This window comes from Archocentrus centrarchus, chromosome 7 (assembly GCF_007364275.1).
Source record: "Archocentrus centrarchus isolate MPI-CPG fArcCen1 chromosome 7, fArcCen1, whole genome shotgun sequence".
NCBI classification, from domain to species: Eukaryota; Metazoa; Chordata; class Actinopteri; order Cichliformes; family Cichlidae; genus Archocentrus; species Archocentrus centrarchus.
In genome coordinates this window covers 36,863,293-36,885,795 of record NC_044352.1, presented here as the reverse complement: position 1 = coordinate 36,885,795, position 22,503 = coordinate 36,863,293, and the positions used below count along the sequence as shown (strand labels likewise).

The window sequence follows — 22,503 nt, the reverse complement described above, 5'->3', positions numbered from 1 at the left end:
CACCCCTATAAGCCCCACCCTCATCGCTTCTGGTTTGTTAGCCCTTCTGTTAATCTGCTCCCTTTTCACATCCCCCCTCCTCCCGATGCTCTTGCACACTCTCTCTTTTGCTCCTCCCCTGTCTTTCCTCAAAGCCAGCAGCCTCCTGTTTGATCCTGACTGCTTGCTACATGATCTCTTGGAATACAGCGTCCTTTTTCTACTCCATGGCTTTTTGGCTTATTTTTGCTTTACAGCATAAAGCACGGAAGGATGCCAGCTGAACCAACAGTGTCTCACCTTTCCTTCCCCTTTCCCTTCTGTGGTCATAACCTGTTTATCCGTTTGCCTCTCTGATGCCACATTAACCTCCTGTCAATACCCCTTGACCCCCTGTCTCCTGATTAATGCCCCTTTGACAATGTTACCATGCATTAACTGGCTGAAGCCTTTCCTTGCCTTGATCTCTTCCACCTTGCTCACACGAGGCCAGAATTGTCCAACCAGCTGTTTGTGCCCTGACCACCATACTGTGAACTGCTCTGGCCAAGGTCTAACTGGAGTGCCAGATTCCATCCCTCTGGACGTTCGCCGTCTCCTGCTCTCCAACAACTGGATTCCATGGATCCCTTCTGACTTCCTGGTCCTTTACACAGATCTGGTGTATTTGGACCTAAGGAATAACTCCCTCTCCCAGCTGGAGCCGGGGACCTTGAGCACCTCCTCTAGATTAGTCTTCTTGGATTTGGGAAGGAATAACCTGACTGAAATCCCCTCAGGAACGTTTGGGGAATCAAGGAGTCTGATTAAACTGCGTCTAGGGGACAACCCCTATCTAACTATGGTGGGCAGAGACGTTTTTACAGGGCTGACTTCTTTGAGGGAATTGGAGCTAGAGAGGAATGGTCTCACAGGGCTGGATGTCCGGGTCCTGGAACCTCTGCCCTCCCTTCAGATGGTGCGTTTGGAGGGCAACCCCTGGCTTTGCAACTGCCACTTTGCCAAATTGTTTGTTTGGCTGACAAAGAACCAGCATAAGCTCCCAACGGGTAAGATGTAAGCTGCTTAAATATGGATGTGCAGTTGAGAAATATAATTATTTCCCTGAGATGTATTGTAATCATTGTAAGACACACATACATGCATAAATATATGCACACACATGCAAAAACACATGATAACTGAGCTGCTTCCTACTAAATCTCAGCACCTGTTGATTTCAGCTACAGTAATTAATATAAACATGTGCTTACATAGTAGTAACTAGCACTCCAGACAACGATTATTATTGTTCTAATATCTGAAATATGACAGACATCCATAGTTTTGTTTTGTCTTCTCCACCTCTCACTCGCTCTTTGTTTTGTGACATTTGTTATTATTAGTTATTAGTATTAGTAGTAGTAGTAGTATTTTTAGTGTTATTATATTTTTCTTGCTGAAGTTACATTATTGCAGTTATCATAACTGTGGCATAAGCTATAATATCAACAGCCAGCCAACGTCTACTTGACACACCATTTATTTTTGCCTCCTCTGTTTGGTTTTGTTGTGGTTTAATTTACTGTAGAATAGCACTAGCTTCTTGCTTTAATGAGTTGACATTCTTTGCAATTTGTTCCAAATTTGCCCTGTGCCTCCAGTGGACGGCCCCTCCAATATGCTAGAAATAGGTCGCAGGATGGTGGGTAGATGCAGTGGGGTTCCTTAGCCCCCTTTCCTTGACCTTTAGAAATTTCTGCCCTGAACTAAAGCCTGTGTACTTCTTGCTTCTATTACTGCACTACAGTAGCAGAGTACTGGTATATTAATACCTAATGTAAACACAAACACCCAAATAGGGGGGAAGACAATGGAAAGGATTTTTTTTAAAAGGGTAGGCATGAGGTCATGACAACTTTCCTCTTTTAATGCATTGCACTGTCTAAGACTGACACATGAATATGCAGTTATGTAAAGATGAAAGTTTTAACAGGACGTGATAGAGTACTGTGAAAAACTGAGTATACCTTTACTGCTTCCAAATTAATTAAGAAAGTAAGTAGCAGCCAGCTTATGCTAATCAAATGCACTTGATTAACTGATTTTCTTCAAGTGTGAGCACCTCTATAAAGGCAGAAATTTGGGCAGTTTGCTGGTCTGGAGCATTCAGGTGTGCGTTAACACAATGCCACATTTGTCCCAGGAGTGGACACGAGGTTGCATTTGAACAAACCACAAGACTTCTGGAACAATAGACTGCCTCTGAACAGATGAGACCAAAGTGAAGCTGCCCAACACCGTATTTGGAGAAAATTAAACCCAGCATATCAGCACAAACACCTGACACCAACTGTCAAGCACAGCCATTTGTGCTTGTTTTACAGGACCTGGGCACCTCGTGGTTATTGAGTCGACCATAAACTACTCTGTATATGAAAGTATTCTCGAGTCAAATGTGAGGCCATCTGTCCAAAAGCTAAAGCTGGGTTGAAACTGGGTCATGTAACAAGACAATGATGCACAGCAGCAAATCTACAACAAAATAGCTGAAAAAGAAAGGACTCAAGGCATTGCAAAGGCCCAGTCAAAGTTCAGAGTTCAGCCTGATTGAAATGCTGTGTTGAGACCTTAAGAAAGCTGTGCTCAAATGAATGCCTGAAACCCTCAATGAACTGAAGCTATGTTATAAAAAAGAGTGGTCAAAAATTCCTCCACAACAAGGTGAGACACTGATACTCATGAAACAAGTTATTTTCTCTAAAGCTGTTGAATCACAGCATGTACAGTACTTTGTCTTATTAACATGACTGCATGGTACAAACATGTACACGTTTCCTGGGACTGGGGCACCTGATGGGGATGGAGGTGCTGGGTATGCCTTGGACCCCTCAGCATCCCTTCTGTCAGTGTATTATAAGGATAGTTTACATGACATTACTTTGCTTGTCTCCCCATGTTTGTTTTGTTGTTTGTATTTCTTGGATAAATGTTCTGGAACACAATTTCATTGTATATCTTGATTTATAATGACAATAAATTCTTCTATTCTATTCTATTCTATTCTATTCTATTCTATTCTATTTTTCCCCAATAGTATAACTAAATTATTTTCTTTATTTAGTTACTTCCTTACTTTCTTCACACCAAGATAAACAGGAAGTGTTTTTTTCTTTTTGTTTGTTTGTTTACTGCTTTTATTTTATATTTTTATCTTTTATCTGAGCTCTTTATATTGTGCGGCAAAAAAGTATATAAAAGTATTATTTGTGATTTATATATTTAATTATTTTTTGCATATCCAGTCTCCTGGAGAGGGGCTGGACTCTGTTCCAGTCTGGAGTTGCCCTCCGTGAGAGGCAGCGAGCTGGCGTGGGTATTCGTGTATCCCCCCGGCTTGCTGCCTGCACGTCTGAGTTTTCACTGGTGGACGAGAGGGTTGCTTCCCTGTGCTTTCCTTCAGGCTGAGGAACGGGTCCTGACTCTTGTTTGTGCTTATGTGCAGAATGACAGTTCAGAGTACCCACCCTTTTTGGAGTTGCTGGGCTGGGTGCTGGAGAGTTCTCCATCCGTTGACTTCATAGTCTTGCTGGGAGACTTCAACGCTCACGTGGGCAATGACAGTGAGATCTGGAGGGGCGTGACTGGGAGGAACGGCCTGCCCGATCTGAACCCGAATGGTGTTTTGTTATTGGACTTCTGTGCAAACCACAGTTTGTCCATAATGAACAGTGTGTTCAAACATAAGGATGTCCATAAGCGCACATGGCACCAGGACACCCTAGGTCACAGGTCGATAATCCATTTTGTAATCGTATCATCAGATCTGCGGCCATATGTTCTGGACACTTAGGTGAAGAGAGGAGCTGAGCTGTCAACTGATCATCACCTGGTGGTGAGTTGGCTCAGGTGGCGGGGGAAGATGCTGGACAGACCTGGTCCACCTAAACATATTGTGAGGGTGTGCTGGGAACGCCTGGCAGAAGCCCCAGTCTGGGAGATCTTCAACTCCCACCTCCAGCAGAACTTCGACAGCATTTCGAGGGAGGCTGAGGACATTGAGTCCAAATGGACCATGTTCCGCACCTCCATTGTTGAGGCTGCTGCTCAGAGCTGTGGCTGCAAGGTGGTTGGTGCCTGTCGTGGTGGTAACCCCCGAACCAGATGGTGGTCACCGGAGGTGAAGGGAGCCATCAAGCTGAAGAAAGAGTCCTATCGGGCTTGGTTAGCCTGTGGGACTCCGGAGGCAGCTGACAGGTATCGGCAGGCCAAGCGGAATGCAGCTCGGGCATTGGCCGAAGCAAAAACTCGGGTGTGGGAGGAGTTCAGTGAGGCTATGGAAAAAGACTTTCGGACGGCATCAAAGCGATTCTGGCAAACCATCAGGCGACTCAGGAGGGGAAAGCAGTGCTCCACTCACATGGCTTATAGTGAGGGTGGGGTGCTGCTGACGTCAACTGAGGCTATAGTCGGACAGTGGAAGGAATACTTCAAGGACCTCCTGAATCCCACTGATACGCCTTCTGTAGTGGAAGCAGAGTCTGGGGATGAGGGGGATGACTTGACCATCACTGAGGTCAAGTCACTGAGGTGGTTAAACAACTCCATGGTGGCAGGGCCCTGGGGTGGACAAGATTCGCCCTGAGTTCCTGAAGGCTCTGGATGTTGTAGGGCTGTCTTGGTTGACACGCCTCTGCAACATCGTGTGGAGATCTGGGGCAGTGCCATTGGATTGGCAGACCAGGGTGGGGGTCCCCATCTTTAAGAAGGGAGACCGGAGGGTGTGCTCCAACTTTTGGGGGATCACACTCCTCAGCCTCCCCGGTAAGGTCTATGCCAGGGTGCTGGAAAGGAGGGTCCATCCGTTAGTCAAACCTCAGATCCAGGAGGAACAATGCGGTTTTCATCCTGGTCGCGGAACGCTGGACCAGCTCTTTATCCTCTCAAGGATATTCGAGTGTGCGTGGGAGTTTGCCCAACCAGTCTACATGTGCTTTTCGGACTTGGAGAAGGCATTCGACCGTGTCCCTCGAGGTTTCCTGTGGGAGGTCCTGCGGGAGTATAGGGTGTCTGGCCCGTTGTTGCGGGCCATTCAGTCCCTGTAAATCCACAGTGAGAGCTTGGTCCGTATAGCTGGTAATAGGTCGGATTCATTTCCTGTGGGTGTTGGACTCCGTCAGGGCTGCCCTTTGTCACCGATTCTGTTCATAATTTTTATGGACAGAATTTCTAGGCATAGCCAGGTGGCAGAAGGCTTCTTCCTTGGTGGCCTCAGAATCTCATCTCTGCTCCTTGCAGATGATGCGGTCCTGTTGGCTTCATCAGGGGGCGGCCTCCAGCTCACAGTGGAACAGTTCCCAGCCGAGTGTGAAGCGGCTGGCATGAGAATCAGCACCTCTAACTCTGAGGCCATGGTCCTCAGCCGGAAAAGGGCGGAGTACCATCTCTGTCTCAGGGACAAGTTCCTGTCCCAAGTGAAAGAGTTTAAGTATCTCTGGGTTTTGTTCACGAGTGACGGGAGAAGGGAGCGGGAGATCAACAGAGAGATAGGGGCTGCGTCTGCAGTGATGCGGACGCTGCACCGGTCTGTTGTGGTGAAGAGGGAGCTTAGTGTAAAAGCGAAGCTGTCGATTTACCGGTCGATCAACGTTCCTACCCTCACCTAATGGTCACGAGCTTTGGGTAGTGACTGAAAGAATAAGATCGCGAATACAAGCGGCAGAAATGAGTTTCCTTCGAAGGGTGGCTGGCCTCTCCCTTAGAGATAAGGTGAGGAGTGCAGCCATCCGGGAGGTGCTCAGAGTAGAGCCGCTGCTCCTCCACATCAAAAGGAGCCAGTTGAGGTGGCTCAGGCATCTGATTAGGATGGGTGAGGTGTTCTGGGCATGTCCCACCGGGAAGAGGTCCCGTGGTAGACCCAGGACACACTGGGGAGATTATATCTCTCGGCTGGCCTGGGAACGCCTTGGGGTCCCTTCGGATGAGCTGGAGGAGGTGGCTGGGGAGAGGGAAGCCTGGGCTTCTCTGTTTAGGCTCCTGCCCCCGCAACCCGGCCCGGATAAGCGGAAGAGAATGGATGGATGGATGGATGGATTTTTTGCATATTTGTGACACATTTGACTACTTGTCTAGTACATTTTAGTACTAGACAAAAATAACAGAGTAAATGCAAAATGTAGTTTTTAAATGATGATTAAATTTATTAAATGGAAAAAAATTATTGTCCTGGCCCTAAGTGCAAAAATAACAGCCCACTAAACAGAAGTGGAAAGTCACAAAGTACAAATACTTTGTTACTGTCATTAAGTAGATTTTTCAGGTATCTGCACTTTACTTGAGTATTTATTTTCCTGACAACTTTTTACTTTTACTCCCTACATTTTTACACATATATCTGTACTTTCTACTCCTTATATTTTCAAACAGACTCGTTACTTTAGGTTTAACATTTGAGGGCAGTTTTTATTTCCAGTCACCGTGCCTAAAAACATCAAACCGATCTGAGTCTAAATGGAGGAAGAATAACACATTAAGGGACAGTTGTATTGGCGTATCCATCCCTGGGGTTTATCACATACAAAGACGTGAAAGAGTTAAAAACCACATCATTTATGTTTTATAGCGCTGTACTCAGGGGTTACAGCGGGCTGGAACGATGTTGTCCGTAAGTTGTGCTTGCAGTACTTCAGCATCTAGCTCACACTACAGAAGAGGAGCAAAAATAAAGGCGGTAACGTGTTGCAGGTAATTTTAAATGCAATGTTTCTAAATGCTTAACAAATATCAGCAAACACAGAAACTGTCTGCAGTTTGTCACACAGTGTGTCTGCTAGCTAAAGGTCCAGCTGCTGTTTCCCAGAACGATTATGGTGATGATGAGATGGAGAAAGATGTAAGAAAGAGGAGAGGAGAGGAAGAAGAGAGGTTAGATTTAAGGGTAAGGACTGCTCAGTGACATCTGATAAACTGGACATTTAAAGCTTACATTTTTAAATCAGAGCTTGGATCTGTGTATGATGTGAACCAACTTTGTGCTGTTCAAAGGTTGCATGAAAATACTACAGTTTAGTGCAGGATAAACAGGTTAGTTTGCTGTACTGTTGGGATTTTACAGTAAAGCTCAGTGTTGGAGTGGTGTGGAGCAGCTGTGGTGTTCATGATCAGAGTTACAGGTGCAGCAAAGATTAGTTTGAATTTAAGCTGATGATGCTGAGATTCATTCACTGAATTCCACCTTTATACCAACTGTAGACTGTCAGTATAAAAACAGTATAAACAGCATACTGTCAGTGTAGGGGATGAAGCTCATGAAATACTGAGTCTTGTTGAATTCAGTTGTGTAAATCTACAAAGAGCAACAGCAGCTGATCACAGCCTGACAAAAAAATTTAAAAAACTACTAGAGCTCACAATAGAAAGTTTTTATTGTTTTCCCCAAGCTGAGCCACTACAACTGATCTTAGGGTCCCCCCTCCTGCTGAATCCCACTGTAACCCCTGACTGCACTCGTTTTCTGTTCAGACGATGAGGCAGCGTCACCCTCTACAATGTAGGTAACAACAATTAAAGGAGTTTTTAAATTCTCTTTTTTTTCTCTGCTCATGCTGTACATGAGGGCCATTCCATATCAGTTTACCCAATGGCTTAAACCTCACCCCCTCAGATTTTGATGAAATGTGGAATATACGGGCAGCACGGTGGCGCAGTGGTTAGCACTGCTGCCTCACAGTTAGAATACCATCTGGAAGGCCTGGGTTCGATTCCACCTTGGCCCAGGCCTCTCCCTCTCTCTGTGTGGAGTTTGCATGTTCTCCCCGTGCTTGCGTGGGTTTCCTCCGGGTACTCCGGTTTCCTCCCACATTCCAAAGACATGCACTTACTGGGGTTAGGTTAATTGGCTAATCTAAATTGCCCATAGGTGTGAATGAGAGCATGAATGTGAGTGTGAAAGGTTGTTTGTCTCTCTGTGTTGGCCCTGCGACAGGCTGGCGACCTGTACAGGGTGTACCCTGCCTCTCGCCCTATGACAGCTGGGATAGGCTCCAGCCCCCCCGCGACCCTGAACAGGATAAGCGGAAGTGAATGGATGGATGGATGTGGAATATGGACAGTCTTTTGTGAGAAAAGGGTAATTTTCAATTTCCAGCTCAACAGTTCCTGAGATACCTCCCCACCCCCCCCCCATTTCTTTTTTTTTTTACTTTTTTTTCCCTGCTTTTTCACAAAAAAGGGGCTCGACATCTGAAATTCAAATTACCTTAACTCCGCAACCAATGGTCTGATTTTCAAAAGTAAAAGTAGGTTTTATATAAGGAATCCAAATGTATAAAAAAGGGAAGGATAGGGGAAAAGCAAAGGGAGAGCCACAAAGCCCAGCCAGCAAGACCCGGCCACCCTCACCCTACCCCACCCCAAAAAAAAGTCCACACCCCCCACCACACCCTACCAAAAACGGTATGCAAAACGGAGGCAAAAATGGAGACCAAACACCTCATCTCAGGAGCTGTTGCTCTGATTGAGCTGAAATTTGAAAAATAGCCTTTTCTCACAAAAGACTACCCATATAAAAAATTCACCAAAATCTGAGAGGGCGAGGTGATCTGAGACGGAATGACTCATAATAGTGTTCAAGCTGAGTGCATTCATTAGAATTAGGATTTGGATTGAAATAAAGTTTGTATTCTCATGTAATAATATTGTTTTATTATTGCATTACAGTATTTCTGAATCACTAAAACATTAAACTCTAAACCAAATCCACAGAGGCCTAAACAGATTTCTGGAATCTCACACTCTTTTGGCCAAACCATGAACACAGTTCAGGCACTCAGACACATCCGGTTCAACTCAATCACTCTTTTTGTTGTGCAACAGCAAACACATTCTCAGTCACTAAACACACTGAACACATTGTTGCTAAACCATAAACACTGGCAGCAGAATGCAAACACAACTCCAACACCGCTGTCATCTGTTACACACAGCAACTCACAATTGAACACACACGTGTCCAATGATGTGAGCAGACCAACTGGGCAGAATAAAAGTCAGTTCAGTGTGCAGGTGGCACATGTGCCTCTACAATGGACAGACAGGAGGAAGAGTGCATGTGAGAGGTGGCGGACAAGGAGGAAGAGGATGAGGACGACCGAGAACAGTCATCACCGATGAGCTACAGCAACCATTGTACATCATGTCCTCATCTGCAGGATGACCATGAGGGAAGCAGGACAAAGGGTCCAACCCAATCTGAGCAGATTCTCTGTGGCTGCATCATCAGGACATTCACTGCTCCATGCTGTACAACATCTGCCACACATTCTGCCACACTGGAAGTACTCTGATGTTCATTACAGTGCAATGTCCAAGTCCACTCCCCCCTTTCCCAGAATTGAACAATGACCACATGCGGGTGGCAGGAGCGCCCTTTTCACACAACATGTGGAAGTCCCTGGCCAGCAGGGTACCAGTGTCACCCACTGTGCAGTCACTGGTAACTGGGGGGTCCTCCACCATCATGCTAACCTGGGGCCATACAACACCGGACATCTCCTCACATTCCTGGGTGGTCTACAGGATCACACGGCTGCGTGTGAACAGCTGGATCAGCAAGCAGTTCCTCCTGTAGACGTCATAGTTTGGGACAATGAGAACTTTCACCGTGTGTCCAGATACACGAGTGGTTCACAAACAACCAGCACTACATGAACGTGTTCCATCCACCTTACGGCCCCTTCCTCAGTCCAATAGAGGAGTTCTTCTCTGTGTGGAGGTGGAAGGTGTTCCACCAACAGCCCTACACCAGGGAGAATATATTGGAGGCAATGGAGCACGCATGTGATGATGTTACTGTAGAGTCCTGTCAAGGCTGGATTCAGCACACAAGGGGGGGTTTCCCCGGTCGCCCAATTGCCTGTGATGTGGTTGAGGCCCCACACAGACATGATGGTGCAGACTGAATCTGGTGTACACTGATGTGCTTTCTGTTGTATGTTATTTATGTATGTTATTTACATATTGTTTGTTTATCTACATTCAGCACTGTCATGTCACTCTGACTGTGGCAGTGTTTCACTGTACACACTTGAAAAACGTTTTCTTTTGACTACTGATGTTATTTGATGTCGTGTGAAACAGATGATCTTTTTGAATATATTTTTTACTTGCTGTGTGTGATCTGACCACAGTGTTTGGTTTTGCACACAGGCAAGTGATTTTTGCAGTGATGGTTTGATTTTGACAGGAAAGTCTGGGATTTTGTGAAATTAGCTTGAGTTTTTGGATTTTAAGGTTTTTAAGGTGTTTAAGGTTTTGGGGAAATGGGTGGTGGACTCAGGAAATGTCTGTTAACAATTCAAAAATACTGTAATATAAGATGGGGTTCAGTTAGCTTTGCACAAAAAATAACAGGTAGAAACATCCTCCAAAGAGCTACTTTTACTTTCTTACATTGCTACATTTTAGAGCCTGTACTTTTTTTTTTAAACACGCATATGTACTTCTACATAAGTATAGGATGTCTGTACTGTTTCCACCTCTTTTTCTAACCCTAAGCCTAATAACCGGTTGTGCCACTCTGGGCAGCAAGAACTGCAATCAAGCATTTGTGATAACTGGCAACGAGTCTTTCACATTGCAGTGGACAAATTTTGGTCTAATCTTCTTTGTAGAATTATTTGAACTCAGCCACACTAGAAGGTGTTTGGCCATGAACAGTCTGCTCAAAGCGTTGAACACAAAGTGGCGCTGGTCAGGTGCCAGCAGTACACTATAGTAAACATGAACAATGAACTATGAAAAATGACCTTAACATGAACAACAGCAGGAGAAACAGTGACGTCAACACTGATGATGTACAATGGTTGCCGTAGCTCATCGGTGATGACTGTTCTCGGTCGTCCTCTTCCTCTGTCACCTCTCACACTCTTCCTCCTCTGCCTCTCTGTATGTGTCTGTCCATTGTAGAGGCACATGTGCCACCTGCACACTGAACTGACTTTTATTCTGCCCAGTTGGTCTGCTCACATTACTGGACACATGTTTGTTCAATTGTGAGTTGCTGTGTGTAACAGATGACAGCAGTGTTGGAGTTGTGTTTGCATTCTGCTGCCAGTGTTTATGGTTTAGCAACAATGTGTGAAGTGTGTTTAGTGACTGAGAATGTGTTTGCTGTTGCACAACAAAAAGAGTGATTGTGCACTGGATGTGTCTGAGTGCCTGAACTGTGTTCACGTGTGTGATTCGAGAAGTTCATTTAGGCCTCTGTGGATTTGGTTCAGGGAATGAGGTTTAATGTTTTAGCGATTGTGAAATACTGTAGCCACTGGTCCTGTAAATCAATTGCATACATAAAGGAGGGAACAAAACCCAAGCAGATTTAATGACTTAACACCATTATCTGTTCATGTCATTTAATTTTAACTAGTTTTAGTTTTATTTTATTTAACCCCCTGAACCAAAGCTTTAGTCACATTGTTTAACATTCACTGTGCACATGCACGGAGGCAAAACTACAAAATGATTTTTGAAAACTGATGGACCTAAAATATCCATATTCTAAAAATATGCTTGAATCAACGTGCCACCTTTCCTCAGCAGGTGGTGTTGGGGCTTGTCTTTACTCTTTTCACTTAATAAAAATTACAATGTTGTAAAGTAAAATCAATCAAATTATTATATAGTGAATTAATTAATTGATTGCTTAAATAAAAGAATTAAACAAATGATTAAATTAATAGTATCAGAATAGTAACTTAGCAGCTGACTCAAAGTTCTAAAAGTAGTGGATTAATAGCTTGACTAAATGATAACTGGACTAAAATAACTAAGTATTGGCTGAAGCAGTGGGTTGAAGAATTAAATTAGATAGAGAAGCAGAGGGCAGATAAAATGTGAGACCAGTAGTCACACTGAATTGCATTAAATAGGCAGTAGCCTACTGTAGCAAGTTTGCACCTGAGGAAAGAACGATGCATTTGTTATCGTATACATGTTTGTAAACACACTGTATGTGCGCTGTTGTCTTTTGTTTGTGCATACAGTATAATGTACATGTCAATATTTGTGTTTTTGTGTCCATGTGAGCTCCTGCATGTCTTGGTTCACACATTATTATGAATATATCTCAGCAGCTGTGCTCAAACAGGAAGAGCTAAAGAAAAAGTGAGAAAGTGTTTGTCTCTTCATGGCTGTGAGAGCAGGAGTCTGGCTGCCTGTCTTAGTGCCACGTGACTGGAATATCACCAAGTAAGGTCACTGAGTCCCTTTTCATGTGGAAAACCCCTTCTGGTCTTAGAGTGACTCATGTACACACACACACACACACACACACACACAGAGCTTCACAATGATGTTTAGTGACTCTTGGGCACAGAGGAATCAGGATAAAATGGAAGTACCTTCTCTGCACAGTGAAAAAATGTTTTTAAGCTGTTAGAGTGTACCAGTACACACACACACACGCACGCACGCACACACACGCATGCACGCACGCACGCACATGCACGCACACACGCACACACACGCATGCACGCACATGCACGCACATGCATGCACGCACACACACACACACACAGCTTGCAGTGCAGAAACGAACAGCTCTTCAATAATTTACTTTAATTTACATGTACTTATTTTTATTTATTTATGCCATTTTATAGTCACGGTTTTGATAAAATCAAATAAGTTACAATAGTTATTTAGTAATTTAGTAACCATTAACAATAGTTAATAGATGATTTTTCAGATATATATAATGTACATGTCTATATATATATATATATATATATATATATATATATATATATATAGTTATTTAAGTTATTAGTTATTTAAGAATGTCTTCAAAAATACTTTTTCAAACATTAGAAAAAAATATTCATAACACCTCAAAGACATATCTTTGTGTACAACTACTTTTAATACTACTGATATTTAGACTTTCTCTCTGATTGATCTTTCAGAGTTAGCTTCAATAGTTACTTCCTCCAAACCAGCAACATGTTTATTAGTCCAAAGAAGTCCTTCCAATTACTGATGCTTCAGTCTTAAATCAGTTGAACACTGATGTGCTCAATGTAAAACTCTGTGATGAATGGAAAACACTTCTTCTCCATTCTTCATAATGACTCTTTTTTGTTCAGAGTTACACTTACTACAGACAGTACATACATAAGTGTGTTGTAAAATATTTTAAAGTATTGTTTTTATACTCAGAACACACAAATACACAGTAACAAATATATTTTATTTTTCCCACAAAACAATGTACACACTGAACATCCCAGCCAACACAAAGGTGCACATACAGTGGTCTACATACAAAACAGAAGAATTTACTGTACACAGTTACAGTAAAAACAAAAAAACCTTTGCTGCATCCTCTCTTCTGTTTCGCACTGGCCACAGCACCTCGTCCACATCACAAGCAATGGTTTCACTGGCCAAGCCGTGAAAAGCATCAACTGCTATATCTCCTGATTGCTAATTGTAAAACGGTGTGACAGGTGTTTTGCCCATGTGATGAGTCAGTGTGCATAGTAGGAGAATTAACTAAGAATTGTGAATCACAGTGTGTTGTTCATGAAAATTGTGTGTAGTGTTTTGAAAAAGTGTGTTTTAGAACTGCAGTTTCAGTGTAAAGCAGGAATTGTGCTCGTAGTTTAGCAGAACTGGTTCAGAGGGTTGGTGCATGAGTTACATGTTGTGGTCATTGTGTCTCAAATAGCAGTATTTGTGCGGAAAGCATTGAGAAAAACTGTAATGCCACGATGCCTGCTGATGCCACCCTGGAATCCTTGGTCCAATACAGGAGAGCCTCTCTAATGAGAGATACCCTTAACTCCTCATTGAGGATGTGGAACATGAGGCAGCTCAGTGACGAGTTTACTTCAGATCTTCATTATTATTATTATTTATTTTTCAGTGGAAGGGTTTAACCCTTTAACAATCCTGGATTTTTTTTGGCAAATTATTTTGGGCCTGTGTACGGGCCCTAGAATTGTTAAAGGTTTAAAGTTCACCATGACTATGTAGCAGGTACAGCATATGAACTATTTTAGATTCACAAATGGATGATGCACCTATGTTTGAATCCCAGGTACTACAAAGGAGCAGACTCTTCTCACCAGTATCCTGGCATAAATTATTCCAAGCAGGCTGAAAAGTTTGATCCCCCTGAAGGTGGAACACATACCTTATTTCCCCTTCTTTAAAACGGGTACCACTGTGCCAGTTTGCTAATCCAGAGGCACTGTCCCTGACTTCAACACACACAGTGTCAGTCGCACAACATCTGAGGAAACTGGGGCTCTCACCCAGTCTCCAAGCCATGCTCCACAGGATGCCTGCTTCAAATTGACAGCTCCCTTCACCCGCAGTGTCCACAAATAGACTATTAAAAAAGAAGCTCCATACACTGGAATTACTCAAGCAGAAAAGGGCTCAGTTAAACAGGATAAACACAGAATATAATTCCAAAAAACTGGGGACACTTCATAATCCACTTGATCGCTGCATACACAATTGTGTACATCACTTTCTATAGTTATATCTTGTATTATAATTTACATTTTTTGACATGTCCTACCTAAAAAGATTAAACAGGCAAAAGATTTATTTTTTCCACCAAAATTCCTGTGTTGTGATTGAAGAGGATAAAATGTAAATAAAAATAAGATTTATAAATTACATAAACTTATATTTTATTCACAGCAGAACTTTAAAAAAAAATCAAATGTTTAAACAGAGACATTTTGCTATTTCATAAAAACAGTTTATTTTAAATCAGGTGGCACTAAGTATGTATGCAAGGTTGGATGCATTTCTATTTTGATTGCTTTTCTGTAATTTTACCCAATTTTACCCAATTATATATTTATATATTTATGTATATAGTGCTTATGTATATGTGTATAGTTTTTTGCTATTTTATTCTATTTTATTTTATTCTATTGAATTTTAGTTTTTAGTTTAGTTATTTGTTCTTACTCATCCTTTTCATTTTTTCTCTGTATTGAGCTGCTGTAATGCACAAATTTCCCCGTCGTGGGATTATTAAAGTTTTATCTTATCTTATCTTATAAAATACACTATCTGTAAAAAGACTATAATTATACCTTTTGACAGTTAAGTAAGAGTTAGGCCATTATTTTAGGAGGGTGATGGTATGTATTTACAACATTCAACTAGAATTTAATCATTTTAACTTTCAAAAAACAAAACAATATATTTTTTATAGGAAAAGTTCTGTAAAATTTATAGGAAAAAATCTGTTAAATTACGGTTTTATTCAGCGTTGCTTGTTTCACTGTGGACTCTGTTGGTGTAAGAAATGCTATTTAACATTGCCTTGCCCAAATTTGCAAGGCCTTCGCTGAAAAAAGCATCACTTTGATGGGAGCATGTGTTGCAGCTTCTGCACTTAAGGACTGCTTCAGACATAGTGACTGGGAGGTTTTGAAGACAGCGGCCTAATCACATAGACATTGAGGAATATGATGAGGTGGTAACCAGCTACATCGCTAAATGCACAGAGGATGTCACTGACATCAAGATCTTCACTGCGCATGGCAACCAAAAACCCTGGATGACTACAGAGGTGCGCAAGCTACTTACAGCCTGAAGCCTTCCGGACAGGAGACAAGACTGCTCTCTGCTCAGCCAGGTCTACGCTCTCTAAAGCGATAAAGGCTGTGAGATGCACTTATTCAGAGAAAATCCAGGGACACCTCTGTGACACAGGAAACATGTGGCAGAGATTCCAAGCGCTGACAGGCTCAACAACTTTTTTGCACACTTTGAAGCATCAGGCACAACAACTAGGGGGAGGGCTGGTCGCTAGTATAATTCAATCAATGAGGGCTTAAAAAACTAAAGCTGCATACGGGCTTGACACACACTTTTTAAAAACACACAAAGATGCACTGGTCTGTCCAATAACACATCTGATAAATTTATCCATCAGAATGGCAACAGTTCCAGCAAGTTGGAAGGCTGCCATAGTCTCACCAATTTTTAAATCAGGAGACAAATCAAATATTTCTAACTATCGTCCCATTAGCATCCTCCCTGTTGTCTCTAAGGTTGCAGAAAAATGGATTGCCAAGCTGCTGAATAAACATCTCAGCCACCATTCTCTTCTGCACCCCATGCAGGTTTCGCCAGTATCATTCCACAGAGACGGCAAATTGTGTCTTTATAGAAACAGTGAAATCCCTGCTCGATAAAACCACCTGTGTTGGTGCAGTCTTTCTGGATTTAAAGAAGGCATTTGATACAGTAGACCATCAGGTCCTTCTATCCAAACTGACTTATTTTAAGTTTGCCGAAGATGCATTAGCTTGGTTTCAATCTTACTTATCCAACAGGAGACTGTCAGGGGCACAACGTCGTCATACCTTGACTGTCCAGCAGGGGTTCCCCAGGGCTCTATTTTGGGACAAGTTTTGTTTTCTTTGTATATAAATGATTTGCCAAATGTGTGTCAAAGTGTCCACTTCCAAATGTATGCTGATGATGCTGTTATTTTTAAACCTGCAAAAAGTCCACAGGAAGCATCTTCAATCCTCACATTAGCCCTGGAGAATATACAACACTGGCTCCTTCAGTCCTCCTTACTGCTGAATAAGAAAAAAACAGTTACAATGATGTTTACAAAAAAGCCTATAAAACTGGAGCGGTCTAGTGTGTTCCTGGGGGGAAAAGAGCTTGATCTTGTGCAGGATTTCAGGTACCTTGGGGTTACAATGGATCCCACACTGTCTTTTAAAAAACATATAAAACTTACAGCAAGCATAATTAAATTTAATTTAAATAACTTCAAACAAATTAGACCATCAATGACAATTAATTCAGCTAAGATTTTTCTACATTCAATGATATTTTCACATATAGATTATTGCATTACATCTTGGTCACTCACTGGAGACACGTTCTTAAAACCAATAGAAATATTATTTAAAAAAGCTATAAAAATCCTTGATCAAAAGCCCTTGTCATATCATCAGTGTAATATTTTGGAAAAATACAACATGCTCAATTTTGAAAATGTTATTACATTTAAAAATAGCTGCTTAATCTATAAAGTTCTCCACTTCCACTTTCTACATACATTAAATTAAGATCTGACCGAGGTTTTGGCACCAGAGCCTCTTCCAGAGGAGACCTTGAGATCCCCCGTAGAAAAACAACCTTTGGACAAACGGTTCTGTCAGTCAGAGGGGGTCATTTCTGGAATAATGTACCGACTAACATCAGAGAATGCTCCACTTACAGTACTTTTAAAAAGCACCTTAAGCAGTTTATTAAAAGTTCCCAGACATGTTCGCACTTTCACTAATTTTCATTTTCACTTGTATATTGTTTGAATGTTTGTCAATGTGTTGTCTTTTCACTGTTATTGTATACTCATGATGTCTTCTGTTGTTTGTCTAGGGACTACAGATGAAAATTAGCAAATATGCTATAATCTGGCTCATTTACAATCTGTACAAAGTATTGATTGTTTTATTAATGTGCATTGTCCCAAATAAATAAAATTGAAATTGAAATTGTTAAAATCCATCATGGTGATGTACAGAGGCAAAATTACAAAAAACCTATTGACCTGTATAACTACCCTGAGACAAACGTGTTGAATTGGCATGACATAGTGAAAACCAAAGTGAATCATAGATTTAATTACTTCAGTCATCTCTTTTAATAATTGGTCAGCTATTTCATGTGTCTGGTCAGCTAGAAAATTAGAGTGGGTGGGAGTTTTAATGCCATCCTCGGTCTGCATACCCAATAGCCTTGCGGATGAGTCAAGCTGGAGGTGGATGACTTTCAGAAAGTCCAGTGTCTGCCTGTCACCTGGTTGACTTGTTGTTTTCTCTTCCCCCAGGTATGGAAGGGATAGAGTGCTCCCTGCCTCAGGATGGGCGGCGGCTTGCTCTGAGTTTACTTTCTGAAGACAGTTTCAGAGAATGTCATGGAACTCTCACCCTCACTGACTACCTCATCGTCATTTTCTCTGGCATCTCTGTTTCTGTAGCAGCCATCATGACCAGCTTTTTCCTCGCTTCCACAGTCCACTGCTTCCAGCGCCTTAGCAAAGTCAGTAAAGGAGATGAGGAGGAAGGAAATGACTGATGGTCAGAGGAAAAGGGGAAATGGATTACATAAAAGCAAGTGTTTTATACAAAACTCTTACTGAGAGCACATTGGTATCCAATAAGAAAGCTCAACAAAACTGAGAACAAGGTGGAGGAGGTGAAAATGCTGAGATAAATAATTCTGGCAACAAATCAACCTTTTACTGTGTAAAAACCTATTTTATTTTTGTTAGGAACAAAGGAGCTGTACTATTGCACAGTGATGACACCATTCCTCTCATTAATACTGAGATGTTAAGTTGGTCATAGTTGGAGACGTGTGCACTGAAAAGCACTGGAACTGTAAGAAATCAGGGATCTTCCAGCACCGTAAATAAAATGCAATCATCCAAAATTTCTGATGACTATATTGCAAGGAGGAAGCAGTCACAGATGAAGCTGACACCACCTTTGCTGTCAGTGCGGTTTTCAGGAATATGTGAAATAAGTGCAGCCTCTTAATGCATAGCAAGGTGGTGAGTCTTGGCCCATCAGCACCCTTCATTTTACTACTATGAAACATCAACTGCTATTTTTGGTTTCCTGGGTTAGGGACACAAACTTTTTGTTCCTTCCCACGGTCACCGCACCGTCACCACAAACTTTTTCCAAACCTAACCAAGTGGTGACTAAATATCAAAGTGACAGGGAAAAAAGAATAAAAATGATTGAGATGTTTATTGCCACAAATATTTGAAATACTTAAAGGGAGTTCTCCTATTCAGTATCCATCCATCCATTCGCTTCCGCTTATCCTGTTCAGGGTCGCGGGGGGCCTATCCCAGCTGTCATAGGGCGAGAGGCAGGGTACACCTGTACAGGTCGCCAGCCTGTCACAGGGCCAACACAGAAAGACGAACAACCTTTCACACTCTCATTCACACCTATGGGCAATTTAGATTAGCCAATTAACCTGACCCCAGTAAGTGCATGTCTTTGGAATGTGGGAGGAAACCGGAGTACCCGGAGGAAACCCACGCAAGCACGGGGAGAACACGCAAACTCCACACAGAGAGAGGGAGAGACCTGGGCCAAGGTGGAATCGAACCCAGGCCTTCCAGATGGTATTCTAACTGTGAGGCAGCAGTGCTAACCACTGCGCCACCGTGCTGCCTCCTATTCAATATAAAATAAATAAATAAAAGTAGTTTAATAATAATAAATACATAGAAAAAATCAATAAAAGGAAAAGATGTGTAAAACAGCTGAAGGCAGTGCACAGCTGATAAGAATATATTTGTGTATAATGTGCCTGTGTAGTGTGTACTCATGTATTTGATAGCCTTTTAATAGTTCCTCACTCTGCTGGTGTGTGAACTGTGAATTCCTTTTTCTCCTACTAGGAGATAAAATAATTCACAGTTGGACCCTTTAAAACTGTCAGGGCCTTCCTGAAGCACCACTGCAACTACCAACCGGTCCCAGCAGATGACCCCCTCTCCCTGAGCCTGGTTCTGCTGGAGGTTTCTTCCTGTTAAAAGGGAGTTTTTCCTTTCCACTGTCACCAAGTGCTGCTCATAGATAGATAGATAGATAGATTTAAACTTTATTAATCCCTTGGGAGAGTTCCGTCAGGGAAATTAAGAGTTCCATAACACCCATCCAAAAAGAAGACAAACAACAGCACAAACAGGGAAGACAGGTGTCATGCAGCCGTTGTACAGCGCTACCGTTGATAAGAGGGGAACAAAGCAAACAATACGATAGTTAGGTTAAAAAAATTAATCTCGTCCTCACTCATTATGAGCACCTTTACGAGATTCCAAAAAAACAAAATGTGCTATATGCAAACGCATATGGGTGATCGGCTGTAGTCTCATCTCACGGTGTGCCCGGTAGGTGGCTGGGGGTGGGCTGGGGGATCTGGGTGTCTGATGGTCCTTGGACGGGAGACGGGGACTGCCGTTTTGTGGTTTCTGTGTACGGGCCCTGGATGTTGGTGGTGGGGGCTTGGACGGGCGCTCTTATGGGCTTGGGGCGTGGGACTGGGGTGCCCGTGGTGGTGGGCGCTGGCTCCGGGCCGGGTGGCCGGCTTTCTCCGCGGGGGTCGGGGTGTGGGGTCTGGGGCCCTGGTGCCCGGGGTTGCCCGTTTCCCGGTTGGGCTCCTCCCTGCATTGGGGGGGTCTGTGCCCCCTTGGGCACACCGCCAAGTGGGGTGGGTTGGCCCGCGTCGAGATGTCTGGCCGTCATTCCGGGATTCTGGGGTGCCCGCACATCCTTTGGGGTGGTGGGGCACGCAGGTGAGGGAACAGTAGTTTCCCACAGGGGGCCGTTGGTCCCGGACTCAGACACACACAGACACACACACACACACACACACACACACACTGGTCCTGAGTCTGTGTGAGACACACACACTGGTCCTGAGTCTGTGTGAGAGACATTTGTATGTGTGTGTGTGTGTGTGTGTGTGTGTGTGTGTGCGTATGTTTATAATACCTTGTGGGGACAATTTTCCTGACATATACTACGTTGTGGGGACCAATTGCTCCTTGTGGGGACTGGAACCTTGTCCCCACAAGGGGAAACCCTGTTTTTGGGTCAGGGGTCAGAGTTAGGGCTAAGGTATGAATTGAGTTTAGGTTAGGGTTAGGGTTAGGTATGTGATGGTTAGGGTTAGGAAAAGGGTAAAGGTAAGGTTTAGGCTGTAGAAATGAATGGAAGTCAATGGAAATTCCCCACAAAGATAGCAAAACACACTTGTGTGTGTGTGTGTGTGTGTGTGTGTGTGAGAGAGATATTTGTGTGTGTGGTGGGTGGGTGTGTGTGTGTATGTGTGTGAGAAAGAGATATTTGTATGTGTGTGGTGGGTGTGTGTGTGATATGTTGTCTTTTGTATGTGTGTGTGTGGGGGGGGTGTTTTTGTGTTGTGCTTGTCTGTGGTGTGGACTGTGGGTGCTGGCCTTCCCTGTACTGTGGTTGGGTGTAGGGAACTGGGGTGTTTAGTGAGCCAGTAGTTTGCTGGCTCTCTTCTTCTGGGGGTAGTTCTCTACCTCCCGGTCTTACATATCCTGGCTCTTCTCCTCCTCCCACTCAGTCAAACATTACATCACACACACGTAGGGTCTTGGGTGAGGGGGGCTTGTGCTGCGGTGAGTAGGGCCACTTCTTTGGCTCTGCTCACTATGTTGCGTGATGTCCCACTCTCCCTTTTTTATTACATTATACAGCTCACAACACGTCATAGTACACATGCCTTGGTGGGCAGGTGTGTCACACAGTGGTCAGTGTGTGGAGCCACTGAGGTGGCCCCACTTCTGTTCACTGCTGCGTGCTCCTCAATTTTATTTACATCTTGGACATTGAGGGCCTTGGGGGGTGGTGTGGATGGGCGCTGTTGCTCAGTGCTCATTACATCTGTCCCTCCAATTTTAATAGCACTGTAGTTTTCACACACATACATATTCTTCCCACTCCATACACTCATATACACCCAACATATCACTCCAAACACGTTGAGTGGAAGGAGGGTGGGTCTTCCACACTCTAGTTTCATGCACCCTGCCTGGGGTAGGGACTGGCTAGTGGTTTGGGGCCGGGTTGGCTGCTTCGCCGGGGTGCTGCTGGCTCTGTGCTGGTACCCTCTCACCCACACTTGGTGTCCATGTAAGTTCTGTGTGTGTGCGCATGAATGCGTGACAGTCATATGTGTGAGTATGAGTATATGATTTGTGTGTGCGTGTGTGTGTGTGTGTGTGTGTGTGTGCGTGTGTGTCTGTGCCTGGGTCTGTGGCTTGCTGAGCCTTGGCACCTGTGGGACATGGTTGCGGAGGGTGGGAGTCACCCCTCCCTATCACTCCCTACTGCTTCCTGCTGCTTCCCACTGGTTGCCACTGGCGCCCCTGGGGTGTCGGGTGCCCGTGGGTCCCGGGGTTCATGGCCGAATGTCTTGGCGTGGCTCTTGACCCGCTCCCTTGGCGGTTGTGTTCTGGGGGTGGTTCGGACCTCTTTAGCGTGGAGGGGGGGGTTCTGCTGGTGTCGGGCGGTTCTCGGGCGCCTGGGGCCTTGTGGCCGCATTCGCGGCTCGGTGGGGGGGTGCTGGCCTGTGGCGGGGGTTGGCTGCTCATTGCCTCTGGCTCTCTGGACTCTTGCCGTTTGGCCGTGGGGGGGGTCCGTCTGGGGTCTCCCTCCTTCCTCCTCTGGGGTGTGTGCGCAGTTGCCATCGGGATGTGTGGCCTCTCGTCTTCTGATGTCCTGGTGGGCCGTGGATAGGCCGCGTCCCCTGGGTCCTTCCCTGTTCGCCTCTGGATCACGGGGGGCGTGATTGCAGTTTCTTGCCCCCATTGGTGAGTACGTTCCATGACAGAGGCACATACACACATTATTTGGAAGCAACAGCAGGATTGTGTGTGTGTGTGTGTGTGTGTGTGTGTGCATGTGTAGATATGTGGATGTGTATGTATAGTTGTGG

General features: G+C 43.9%; 1 protein-coding gene across 1 annotated transcript in view; it reads left to right on the top strand.

Annotated features, from left to right (window-relative positions):
* Window positions 1–262: 262 nt before the first annotated feature.
* The window catches only part of lrrc38a (leucine rich repeat containing 38a), a 32,467-nt gene continuing 10,226 nt past the window's right edge, over window positions 263–22,503 (top strand). Inside the window, exons 1-2 of the mRNA XM_030734619.1 lie at window positions 263–1,028; window positions 17,843–18,568. Coding sequence (XP_030590479.1) covers window positions 401–1,028; window positions 17,843–18,090 — 876 coding nt within the window. The 5' untranslated portion in view covers window positions 263–400 and the 3' untranslated portion in view covers window positions 18,091–18,568. The remainder of the gene's footprint in view (window positions 1,029–17,842; window positions 18,569–22,503) is intronic.